Source organism: Anguilla anguilla, chromosome 4, assembly GCF_013347855.1.
Source record: "Anguilla anguilla isolate fAngAng1 chromosome 4, fAngAng1.pri, whole genome shotgun sequence".
Classification (NCBI taxonomy): Eukaryota; Metazoa; Chordata; class Actinopteri; order Anguilliformes; family Anguillidae; genus Anguilla; species Anguilla anguilla.
In genome coordinates this window covers 44,949,680-44,962,239 of record NC_049204.1, presented here as the reverse complement: position 1 = coordinate 44,962,239, position 12,560 = coordinate 44,949,680, and the positions used below count along the sequence as shown (strand labels likewise).

Here is a 12,560-nt window from a genome sequence, read left to right as displayed (position 1 = left end):
GTAATCTCAGATTTTTTCCCCCTCAATGTTGTCCTAATACTCCGTCGTAGGGGTGCGGGTCTCTAAATTGGAGAAAATAATTTGTTCGGGTGGGTGGCGGGTGGATGATGCGATTCGGATGACATCAGAGCCGATCCGCGCATCACTAGTGTTTATGTGTGAAACCGCGCCCTGTACTCCTCCGGGAGCAGCGCACACTTTTGTTTGAGTTATTTGAGTTTATCAAGCTTATTTGAGTTTGTCAAGCACTTTAAACATCAGCACTTCTTAAGTTTATTTTTTAAACAATTGCGATTTCTTGTTTGTGCAGTGATTTAAATAAAGAAAAAACATTTATCTGCACCTTTATTCTTGTTTACAATCATTTACATATTGTGTTAAGAAATTACCAATGTGTATGGGAACTGACAAAAAAGGTAACGCTTAATGTATTATTGCGGCGCCAAAAGGCGCGGTGAAAAATTTTGGGTGCACCTAAATTATGTGCTGGTGCACCTAAATGAAAAAGTTAGGCGCACCAGTGCAACCAATGTAAAAAGTTAGACTGGAGCCCTGAGGAATGTTCTCTGGTCAGATGAAACAAAAATTTAACTGTTTGGCCATAATGATCAGCGTTATGTATGTAGGAAAAAAGGTGAGGCTTTTAATCCGAAGAACACCATCCCAACTGTGAAGTATGGGGGTGGCAACATCATGTTGTGGGGGTGTTTTGCTGGAAGAGGCTAGTGCACTTCAGAAAATCAAGAGGAAGGAGGATTATCTGGAAATACTGAAGCAACACCTCAAGACATCACCTAGAAAGTTAAAACTTGGTTGCAACTGGGTCTTCCAGCAGAACCATGATCCTAAGTATACCTCCAAAGTTGTATCAAAATGGCTTAAAGACAACAAAGTGAAAGTATTGGAATGGCCATCACAAAGCCCTGACCTGAATCTGCGATTTGTGGACTGAACTGAAAAAGCATGTCCGAGCAAGGAGGCCCACAAACCTGACTGAGTTACATCAGTTCTGTCAGGAGGAATGAGCAAAAATTATTGTGAGAAGCTTGTGGAAGGCTACCCCAAGCGTTTGATTCAAGTTAAGCAATTAAAAGGCAATGCCACCAAATACTAAGTGTATGTAAACTTCAGTGGGTTTACATGATGTTTGAAAAAGTTGATTTATTGTTTTAGTCCGGCTAAAACTGGAAATCATGTAAATATTGTAGTCCGACTGAAATTGTACGAAGTCAGACTAACATACCTAGATAATGCGGCTGGGGGTCGATTTACTACGGCATATATACGGTTCAATAGGCCTACGCGTTCTGCGCATGTTCCGTAATTTACATAGCAACTATTGTGGCCAAGCAGAATTGATAACGCTTCAGAAAATATTTAACTTTAAAAGATTTAATTCAATTTTCTACTGGGACTCTTGCCGTTTATTGAGGGTGTGAAATTTTGGTGCCGCTGACTATAATCAAATGTTTTTCCACATTTACCGTTCGATTGAGCAAGTACCATTCAAAGTATATTTTTAGAGGTTAGTGCTGTCCGATTGTGCTAGCTACTTCACATCAACCTTGAACGGCGATCGATAAAGGCTAACAGCACAGTACCACTTAATTATTGTCACTTCTATGACCATTGTAATGAACTAAAAAAAGGCGACAAACGACCTTTTCTGCGAGAAATGCATTGTCGAGCTCATGCGCATACATTGCTGGTGACATTCTAAAGCTCCGTTTTGCCCTCCCTAGTGTCATGGCGAAAAAAAACACATTTCTGGACGGACGAGGAGACCAACTTTATGCTATCACAACTAAAGGAGTTAAATATCTTAAAATACATGGATGGAAGAAAAACGCGGAATGGCAAACTATTCAAAAAGGTTGCGACAAAACTGGAGGAAGCAGGATTTGTAAGAAGCCTTCGGCAGACACACCTCGGTCAATAAATCGATTCTTTCCGAGTCATGTATATTGGGAGAACGACAATAATCCAATTAAATCTCATCTTTGGCCAAATCAAGCTATTAACATAGATCGATTTCAACTGTGCATGTAAACGCACTGCTTGTGACCCACTGAAAATCTGAAATAAGTACATAAAAGCTGAAATAAATCTGCCTCTTAGCCATTACTGTGAAATGACCTCTTATGGAAATAAAGTACATACCCTAATTTACTAAACACAGGTAAAGTATGGTAACATGAAATGTGTGGAGTTGTGAAAAATTTAGTTTGAATGTTTTAAGCCTAGGTGTATGTAAACTTTTGGCCTCAACTGTAAGTATGTTAATGGTAGAGTGAAATTTGTTATTTTTAGCTTTACACTTAGGACATCTGGAACTGAGATCAAAACATGTATATTAATACTGTAAAACAATAGCTTGATGTTCAAATCCTATTGGATTAGAAGAAAAAAAAAATGAAATTAAGCGTGAAAATTAATATTCAAAAATTTGAATATTCAAATTTTAATTCATTGAAGTGTCTCATGTATATGGCAGAAATTACAAATTTCACTACCATACTTTTACAGGGTATTGTACATACAGATATACACATTTCTTTAAATGTCTTAATGTGAGCAATGAATGGACAAAACAAAACATAATGTGTAATACCATCTGGTGGTATAAAGGTTTGTCTGTTTGTTGGTGATGGTACCTGAGACATGAACATTTTGGCTTCGATGGAAGTCTTGCCTACCCAGGTCACATGACCTGTGAACTTGATGTCACAATCTGGGTAGATGATGTGTTTTCTCATGTCTGCAGGTGCACAGAAAAATATTTAGCTCAAGCCTATGAAGCAACAGAGCTCCCAGTGCTGTACACTGTCACGCTGATACCTGCATTTTTAGGGTGTCATGAATTCAAGCTCTCAATATAAACACCTGAAAAAACATGCAGTCACTTCCAAAAATATACCACTACGGAAATAAGTTTCCTCGTTGCACCTGTTTTGTAAATATATGCTTAAATCCTTGACTTTGCAGCACATATGCCACTGTTGGCCAATCAGTAGAACTGATTCACAGTTAATGAGCAGAACAAAAGTTTCTCAATGAGAACATGAACAGCAAGCCATACCAATTTTGTCCACCAGGGCAGTGACAATGGACAGAGGGGACCGTGGCAGGGCATCATTCTTTGTGTGGGAGTAACATATGAGTACTGTAGAGAAAGACAGAGAGTAAATGTGTGAGTATGCATGAGGAAGAGTATTTGTGTTCTCACACATGAGCAGGCATTCGGAAGTTGGGTTTGGCCTTGAAGAAACCAATATCAGACAATAGAAGTGCCGTACATGAGAAGTGTGTTTCCTGTACCCTACACCCTATGAAGGGTGGACTCTTTGCATCCACTACTTCAAAGTGTCGAAAGGAACAGGAAGTGCAAACAAGTCATTTGTGCCACACTTTGAGAGGAACACCATTGATGTTACTCAGGTCTGGTGGTCCTGCTTGATTGGCTAGGGTCCTTTCACACTTTTTTCTTGGTTGGTCATATTCGTTTAAAAATTAATCTGCTAAATTTCACTTTGGTTAATTTTCAACTGTGGAATTAAATCTTGGAGCTGGGTCAGCAAAGATGGAACTCCCAAATTTCACAAACAGCAACATATTGTATCCACAAACGTGTATGTTAGCATGCATCTCAACCTTTTGAAGCCGAGAGACTCAAATTGTGTCAAAAAGCACTCCCTTTCATCTCTGTTGGATAGCTCTTATTTCTGAATGTAGGATCATTTTCTTTTTTTGTTATGCAGGGGAGACTTGCGATTCTCAAATATGTTGAATCTACAGATATCAAAGCCAGTTTGAAGACCACACCATGTTTTGTGATGTTTACACTGTTTCATCACCACGAGTAGTAGCTGCTGAAAACACACGCAGACCACGGAGAATTCACTTCCTAGTAGTTTTACTGCTTCAGGAACTTCAAAAAAAAAACATTATCATTAGCACAGGCAGTTCAAGCCAGCTCAATTTTACTGAGAAACATTATGGTTCAAGAAGCGAAAGTAAAAGTGCACTGTCTGGAGATTTTTATTTCCATGCAATGGACACAATCAAGGACGACGTGAATCCAGCGTGAATACCACTACAGTAATGTCTTGTGTAATAAAATATGAACGTTACTAGCTACTTATATATTTTACTGCTATTTACTATTACAGCTATTGGAACATATAAACATTGTTTTATAGGCAATGCGAAACCTGCAGTTATTCTGTGTTTGGTAGACTGTTTTTGTTTTTATAATAGTTATATATCATGCTAATTTATTTTTATTTTACTAATTTTTATTGTTAAACATAATTATTTAAAACGGGTTTGAATTGGTTGCAGTATCATCAAAATTAGAGAAAATAGTTTTATTTTACGAATTCAGTTTTCTGAACATCTTTCCTCTAGGTACTGCTGATATTTTTACCCATTATAAAGCAATGGTATGTTCTATTGACATGACTGTATGATACTGTTACTTCCTACATCCTATTCTTGTAATGTAAGATGATATACCCCAGCTGACAATATTGGCTTAGGTGATGTAGTCAAGTGAATGCATTTTTTTAGTAAGCAAAAAGCTTCTTTTTTTCTCAAATAATAGGGCTTTTCTCTAAACTTGACATTTCCTGATAGGGACAAGTCTAGTAAAAAAATGAGGGGTTATTTATTAGATAAGCCTGTTTAATCTGTAAAAAACTGAGGATGAATGAAAAACATCAAAATCACCCTAGGTCTCCAAGGGTTAGTTCAACATACCCTCTGATTCTCCCTGAAAACATTTTTCTTGTTTGCAACACTGTTGAGATCTCAGTACAGAATTACTCAGCTCAGAAGTACCTGCCAGGCTGTCCAGGTCTTCCAGTATTCGGCCAAACCTACAGGAAGGCAAAGCAGAAGCATTCAGAGGAGATGGGGCAGAGTGGCAGTGGCAGATGAGGTGGAAAAAAGCAACTTTTCCATACAGGGCAGAACAGTATTATGCCTCAGGGCATAATACTATGTAGAATTACCTCTGGCAGGTATTGAGGTGTGGTGGTAGGTGACGTGTTGGGTGTGGCATTACCTGCCAGGCGTTCTGTAGTATTATATGTGGGGGCTGGAGTGTGGTGGTAGGTGCTGAGAGCGGTATTAGCTGTAACAGGTGTTGGGCTATGGTGATTTGAGATGGTGAGGAAGGAGTGGAAATACCTGTTGCCGGTGTTAGGGAGGGGAATTACCTGACACTGTTGTGGTAAGTGAGGTATTTCTCTCTCAGGTCTGGCTGGGTGCCTAAAGGCAGGTGCACTTCGATGTAGCTGTCCTTCATCCTCCGCACAGGTAGCTCATCTTGTGAACGTGCAAGCTGGGAACTCAGAGATGCCCTCTCTGCCATTGCCTGTTGGTGATCCCTACAGGAATACAGTTCCTGTTTCACTGCAGAGATGGCTCTGAAGCTCTGTGCTAGCAGAGTTCAGACTAGTCTGCAGTTCAGTGGCAGATATGACTGCATGAAAACTGAGCTGAATTAAATTTGGTGGGTTTCAGTTTTGGTCACTTTTCTGAGTTTCTTGACTGGATATAAGCACAGTTCCTCTTTAACTGTGTGGCAGGGCTCGGTTTGTGGGAGAGGTTCAGGGCAATCGGAGGACCACGCCTACTGGTTAAGTAGGCACACGTGCCTGGAGTGCATCAATAATTAATCCAGGTATTTAAAGTGTACTTTCTTCCCAATAGGGTTCTGTGACCGGGAGAACACAACCCGGAGGAAGAGGATGAAAAAAGCTGAAAAGTTGTTTTGTAGTTTGGTTATTTTCGTATTTGTTATTTTAGTTTGTTGTGTTGCTTTATTATTTTTACCCGGATCCCATGAGGGTGAAAGGCTAAGCGATTATATTTTGTAGAGACCACATTCTCCCTCTCTCGCAGTTACCAAATAAACACCGGAACATTCCCAGATTCTCGTATCTCCCTTTGTACAACTCTTTTGTCAAGCAAAGGAGTGTGTCACGGCGTACAACAACCTGTTATGGCAATATTATTTCTGTCTGATACCAGAAGCTCAGGAGATTGATCTCTTGTAGTGGCCCAAGCTCAGACACCCAGTAGACTGTACAGGGGCAGCAGTTTAGTATAATGGGTTAAGGAACTGGCCTTAAAGGTTCAATTCAGTACATACAGCTTTATAAATGTATTCAATTTAAATATACTCTGGATAAGAGTGTCCGTCAAATGCCAGTAATTTAATGTAATGTACAGAACAGGAAGCAGAAGCTTACCCCCAGTTAGTGGATGCTCCCACGGTCTCTCTCAGTCTGTTCCTGACTGGAAAACAAACAGAGTATCCTCTCACTCTCTCACTCTCTCACTCTCTCACTCTCTCACTCTCTCACTCTCTCACTCTCGGGTGATCACACAGTATGTGGGCCTGAGTTCAGCAAGCTGCACAGATGGACAGACAGATGGATGTTCTATATAATCTCAAAACAGTGCACTTACTGGAAAGCCGGGTTGTGGAACACAATAATGTTATTAGAATTCATACCATGATTATCCAATGATCAGACATTTTGTGAGTCCACAATAACAATGAGACAGTGTGACTATTATAGACAGACGGAAATGGCTTTCAATCTGCTATGACACTTCTGGTTTTATAAATCTGACACCATGTAGAATCTGGGTGTGAATAAGTATTCACATTTTTGTATTATGACCTCATTTAATGTTCCTGCTTATGACATGTTTGAATCTAATTATATTACATGTACTTAATATCATACAATGATATAATTATGTTGTGCTTTTGTGCGACTGCATACACTCGCCGGCCACTTCATTAGGTCTACCTGTTCAACTGCAAACTGCACCCGTTAACGCAAATATCTAATCAGCCAATCACGTGGCAGCAACTCAATGCATTTAGGCATGTAGACATGGTCAAGACGATCTGCTGAAGTTCAAACCAAGCATCCGAATGGGGAAGAATGGTGGTTTAAGTAACTTTGAACGTGGCATGGTTGCTGGTGCCAGACCGGCTGGTTTGAGTATTTCAGAAACTGCTGATCTACTGGGATTTTCACACGCAACCATCTCTAGAGTTTACAGAGAATGGTCTGAAAAAGAGAAAATATCCAGTGAGCGGCAGTTCTCAGAGCGAAAATGCCTTGTTGATGGCAGAGGTCAGAGGAGAATGGCCAGATTGTTTTGAGCTGATAGAAAGGCAACAGTAACTCAAATAACCACTTGTTACAACCGAGATATGCAGAAGAGCATCTCTGAACGCCACGTCAAACCTTGAAGCAGATGGGCTACAGCAGCAGAAGACCATACCGGGTGCCACTCCTGTCACCTAATGAAGTGGCCGGTGAGTGTATACTGTATCTTCAAAGTTTTATTGGATTCATAACTGTTGCCATTGTTCAGGCTGTTTGCCTGAACTTGCAATTTGCAAATTATAGAGTAGAATCAGTTAGCCTACATGCAGAAGCTTCGTCTGATTAAACAATTGGTAATCTATAAATAGAACCATTTGAGGCCAAATTAAATGACATGCTCATGAAGGCAGAGACAGCTGAAAGGCATTGTCATTTATTGTTTTATTCCTGATTTATCACTGTATTTAAAGACATATGCCAATTCAAACAAAGGATATTTACTTCAATATACATGTCTTCCATGCCTTCTACAAGAAGTGGCAACATTTCAAGAAACCTATGATTTATTTATTTAAGTTTTTTTGTCAAAACCTTTGATACTTGGTGTTCCAACCAGGGCACCAATCACCTGGCTGTGATGGTGTAGTGCAGCACACATGAGTTGAGACCATACAGAATCAGAAAACAGCAGAGGACAGAGGAAACTGCTTAATCAGGGTGCAAACTGACACTAGTGACACTAGCAACAACATAACTTTTTTCCGCCTGTTAACAATGGAATCAGAAGATTAAACAGTTGAGGTTGTAGAGATTTTACAGGAATACTTTCCGCTACAGCACCTCCTATGTCTGCTGTCACCAGATGTACTGCTTTTCTCGTCTGATCTACATATTAAATATGCTTGGACTGTATTTTTCAGCTAGTTTAACAACTTTATTCTAATCTGCCAAAACTCTCAGGAACCTTTTTTGATTGAAATGAAAGCTTGGGGGAAAGGGAAGAGGAGCTTGTGAGGCTCTTTGGAATCAGCTGCTTGATGCACACGTGACTTCAAGCAAGTCTAAATAGCCTGTTATCATCGCTCATTCGTACAATTTTCCCTTCTTAGCAAGCATTAAATAAATGATATTATCAGATTTAATAATTCAGAGGTCAGCTTGTCCAAGCGGACAGAACCCAATGCAGAGGCAGAGATAAATAAAGCTTAGTGAAGCTGCATGCAAAGCAGGTGCCGCCTCCCATTGGGCTGACATTCAATTAAGACAGAATTAAGAAAGGAATTTTTACCAACACACCATTGGTCACAAGTAAGTGTGAGTTTCCTGTAAAAATACAAAACAAGGTCACCAGAGTTAGGGTACTTACATTACTGATGCAATAACTCACATTAAACCTTACATTAACTAGCCTGTGAACCAGACCACAGAGAACATTAAGATAATTAAATACCCACTGGCCCTGGTATTGCTTGTTTCATGCTTTCAGTGAAATTCCTTCTAAACAGACATATTCTCCCAAAAAGTAATAGTGTTTGTCCATACATTTCTGGGGTGGAGAGAGACTTCTCACTAACAATAAATATAACAGCATGGCCTTGCAAGGAGAATAGGTTATGATTCATTTGCTCAATATGAAAGAACTGTCACAATAAACTAACAAGAACTATTTCCAGACCATTTAGTCATTGCTAGTTCCATACCAGCATGGCTAAAGACAATAGAAGGCTAAGATAAGGGTGATATGCAAAGATACAATGTTACACATTTTTTTAAAATACAAAGCAAGTGAACAACAGTATTGCCACAAATACTGGTATCTTCCACTGGCTGTCAGTTATAACTGCAGATACCAACAACAAAGCTCACAAAGCTCACTATTAAAGTGATGCAAGCTTCTTTACACAATAGTTTCTTATAGCCCCAATTAGACACCAGAATCTAAAAATAGCATTCTCTCAAATTATTGCTTTTATCGGTCACTGATTCAAGGTGCACTGGTGTAACGCTACACCATTCTAAATCTTAGATTCTTTGCACTTTGATGCAAAAAAACCCAGTCTTGATCGGCAAAATCACTAGAGATAACAAAAGAAATAACATTGCAGTCCCCTTCCCCGAAGGAGGGCTGAAACGGACACCCCTGGTTGATGATTATGGTATTTTATAATCCAATAAATGTCCACAAACAAGTCGAACAACTGCCAAGACTACAGTGATGGCATTGATATCACTAAAATCCCCCTCTGATCCCTAAGCAATCTATCTGGCCTTTGTATATGGGCTAGCAAAAATCATTATTCATGATGAATTATTTCCACTGAGTTGAAAGCGTTTTCAGGAGCATTTGAAAATGAGCATTTCTATACACGTAAATAGAATGTCAAATGCGAAGTGCCATTTTTCTAAAAAAGCAACTGCTTACCTTACAAACTGCGAAAAAATGAGTGCTGAGTAAATAACCTAACAGCTACAACCTGAAAAAAATCAACCCTCTCTATGATCTACCCATTGTGTTTTCTACTCCTGCTTGGAAATCCCATATGCATCACAATAACCTTACAGTGTTGTCTTTTTCAAGCTAATTTACACAGCTTTCGAACATAGTTTATGGCTATCTTCTAGCTGAAATGATGTCTTGGCTACCCTGCTGTGTACCCAGTTACATTCACTTTGCGTTTATGCATTGCGCAGGAGTAGATGTTTAGCGCAACTGTTTATCTGAGCTTTGTACATAAAAACACTGCAGTAGTGAAAAAGCGTTGTGGTAGGGTGGGCGTGGTTTTGCGTTGAGAGAGAGTGAGCGGGGCGGCTCTCGGACTCTGCGCCACAGCTGTTGGGGATTGCTAATCAGCACGGATGTTTAATTGTTTGATTGATTGACAATGTGCTGATTACCTCGACAGTGAGCCTGGGCGCTTAAAAGGCGGTCTACGGAGGCAGACGGGGGGCTGACTGGAGACGGAGGAAGTGCTGCAAGAACCTGCAGCACAGCTTTGTGTGTGTTACAAAACCGAAAGCCGCGTGGCGGCCACAAAATGAAAAGACGCATTCGCATCCTGGAAATAAATCCCGTCTCTCTCGTCTGTTAAACTGAGTGGTGGCACTCAGCTTGCCACAAGCGTACTATATCATTTTAAATTGTTCAATATGCTTTTGTCATTTTCCTCCTTGTGGGCTCTCACCCTGTTGTGATCAGGGTGATATCTGTATGTGTCTCTGCATGTGAGGCTGTTGGTGAAAGACATTCCCTCTCTTCACACTTCCCTGTGAAAGTAATTTGTAAACTTTTTTGATAACGAATACAAGGGGTGCTGGGACGCTGTGCCTTGTTTCACCCATATGCAAATTACAGCCACCTACTGCTTACAAGCCAGACTTAAGCCGCGTTTCCACCAAAATTACCCGGAACTTTTAGTCCCAGGAACTACTTTTCAAGGAACTAAAAGGTTCCTTCAGCCCATGGTTGTCTGCGTTTCCACCGCGGTCTAAAGTCCCGCGAAGATTAGGCAAATTAGCCCACTGACGTATGAAAAAACGACGTTGTCATCGGTGCATCTGTCCTATGATTTCTTCTGTAACCCCATACTACCACCGAAGTAGCCTACATTATTTTCTAATAACCGGGACAGCCCGGAGGGGTTTATTCCACTTATATACAACGGGCTACCAACAATGATTATATATGGTTACTTTTGTATTTATTTATTTTTTTTAATCGATTTAATCACCTGGAATTGAAATATTCTTCTGCAGCCGTTTGGGCTTATTTTACCGTTGTCAAGCAAAACTCTCGTTGGTAGTTGAACTTGGACCGTTGTTATGCAACAAATAGGATATAACAGGCCAATAGTCAGATTGTAATTGTTTTATACATCCTCTCAAACACATTCATTATGTTTTTATGCGAACATTCGCTTTCATGTCTTGACATCCAAAGCGACCGAATGCATTCACATTTATATGTATAACTGGCAACAACAGCAGAAAACATGCACACGTTGTAAACAATTTGCTGTTTGATTACTTTCTCATCGTCAATTCCATATCGCAAATCGCAAAATGACAAGAATAGAACGAAAACTCGGACTTGCGTGAAAATTTAAATTAGTAGTGGTACAGCCACCGTTTGCTTTCCTTCGAAGTTACTGCTAGCCGAGCAGCGAAGTGTGCCCTCCAGATGCGAACCATGCACCATAAATTAGTCCATCGTCTTCCTGGTCTTTTTGTGGAATTGAAGAATGGCAGAGTAAAATTACGGCAGTCTGAAAACGCTAAAGGGACGATTACTAGAATTAACCTGTTATTTTACCCTGACAAAAAGTGCGGAAGGTGATTTCCAGTTTGCTTTTACTGTATCACCAATGTGAATTACGCAGAACTACCGCATACCACACATAACTGTATCAAACGTTTTGAGTCAATTACAACGGGCTAACAAAGAAAATCCGGAAGAAAATATTCAGCAACCGAATTAATCCGTTTGAATGTTTTGGTACGTAATATGCTGTCCCAGCACGAATGCTTTTTATAAAAAAATTATTTTGGTTATAGCCTGCCAACGTTTTGGAACAAATGAGAAATTAAGACTGAGGATTATAACGTGTGCTCTTCTGTTCTTTTCTTGCTTTAGTATTTGTTTTATAAAATGTTAAGCATTCGTGATACACATTGGGGATACAGTAAAAGCAAACTAGAAATCACCTTCCGCACTTTTTGTCAGGGTAAAATAACAGGTTAATTCTAGTAATCGTCCCTTTTGCTTTTTCAGACTGCCATAATTTCACTCTGCGATTCTTCAATTCCACAAAAAGACCATGAAGACTAGACATGTTTATGGTGCATGGTTCGCATCTAGAGGGCACACTCTGCTGCTCCACTAGCAGTAACTTTCAAGTAAAGAAAACAATGGCTGTACCACTGCAATATTAATTTACATTTTCACGCAAGTCCGAGTTTTCATTCTATTTATTCTTGTCATTTTGCGATTAGCCTATATTGGAAATGACGGTAAGAGTCGAATTAATCAATTCAACAGCAAATTGTTTACGACGTGTGCATGTTTTCTGCTGTTGTTATTTGTGGAATGAAAATGCATTCGGTCGCCTCGGATGTCAAGACATGAAAGTGAATGTTCGCATAAAAACATAATGAATGTCTTTGAGAGGATATATAAAACAGTTACAATCTGACTATTGGCCTGTTATATCCTATTTGTTGCATAACAACGGTCCAAGTCGAACTACCAATGAGAGTTTTGCTTGACAACGGTAAAATATGCCCAAACGGCCGCGGAAGAATATTTAAATTCCAGGTGATTAAGTCGATAAAAATCAATAAATACTAAAAGAACCACATATAGTCATTGTTGGTAACCTGTTGTATAAGTGGAATAAACCCCTCCAGGCTGTCCCGGTTATTAGAAAA

General features: G+C 39.7%; 1 protein-coding gene across 3 annotated transcripts in view; it reads right to left on the bottom strand.

Annotated features, from left to right (window-relative positions):
• acot9.1 (acyl-CoA thioesterase 9, tandem duplicate 1) overlaps nt 1-12,560 on the bottom strand; it is a 70,437-nt gene that overhangs the window by 40,176 nt on the left and 17,701 nt on the right. For 2 of the 3 annotated variants that reach the window (XM_035413615.1, XM_035413618.1), the window contains 6 exons: nt 8,433-8,459; nt 6,258-6,303; nt 5,220-5,390; nt 4,840-4,877; nt 3,080-3,163; nt 2,655-2,758 (listed from right to left, as the gene is read on the bottom strand). In XM_035413615.1, the coding sequence (XP_035269506.1) occupies nt 2,655-2,758; nt 3,080-3,163; nt 4,840-4,877; nt 5,220-5,390; nt 6,258-6,303; nt 8,433-8,459 (470 nt within the window). The remainder of the gene's footprint in view (nt 1-2,654; nt 2,759-3,079; nt 3,164-4,839; nt 4,878-5,219; nt 5,391-6,257; nt 6,304-8,432; nt 8,460-12,560) is intronic. The other variant, XM_035413617.1, reaches the window with a different exon arrangement.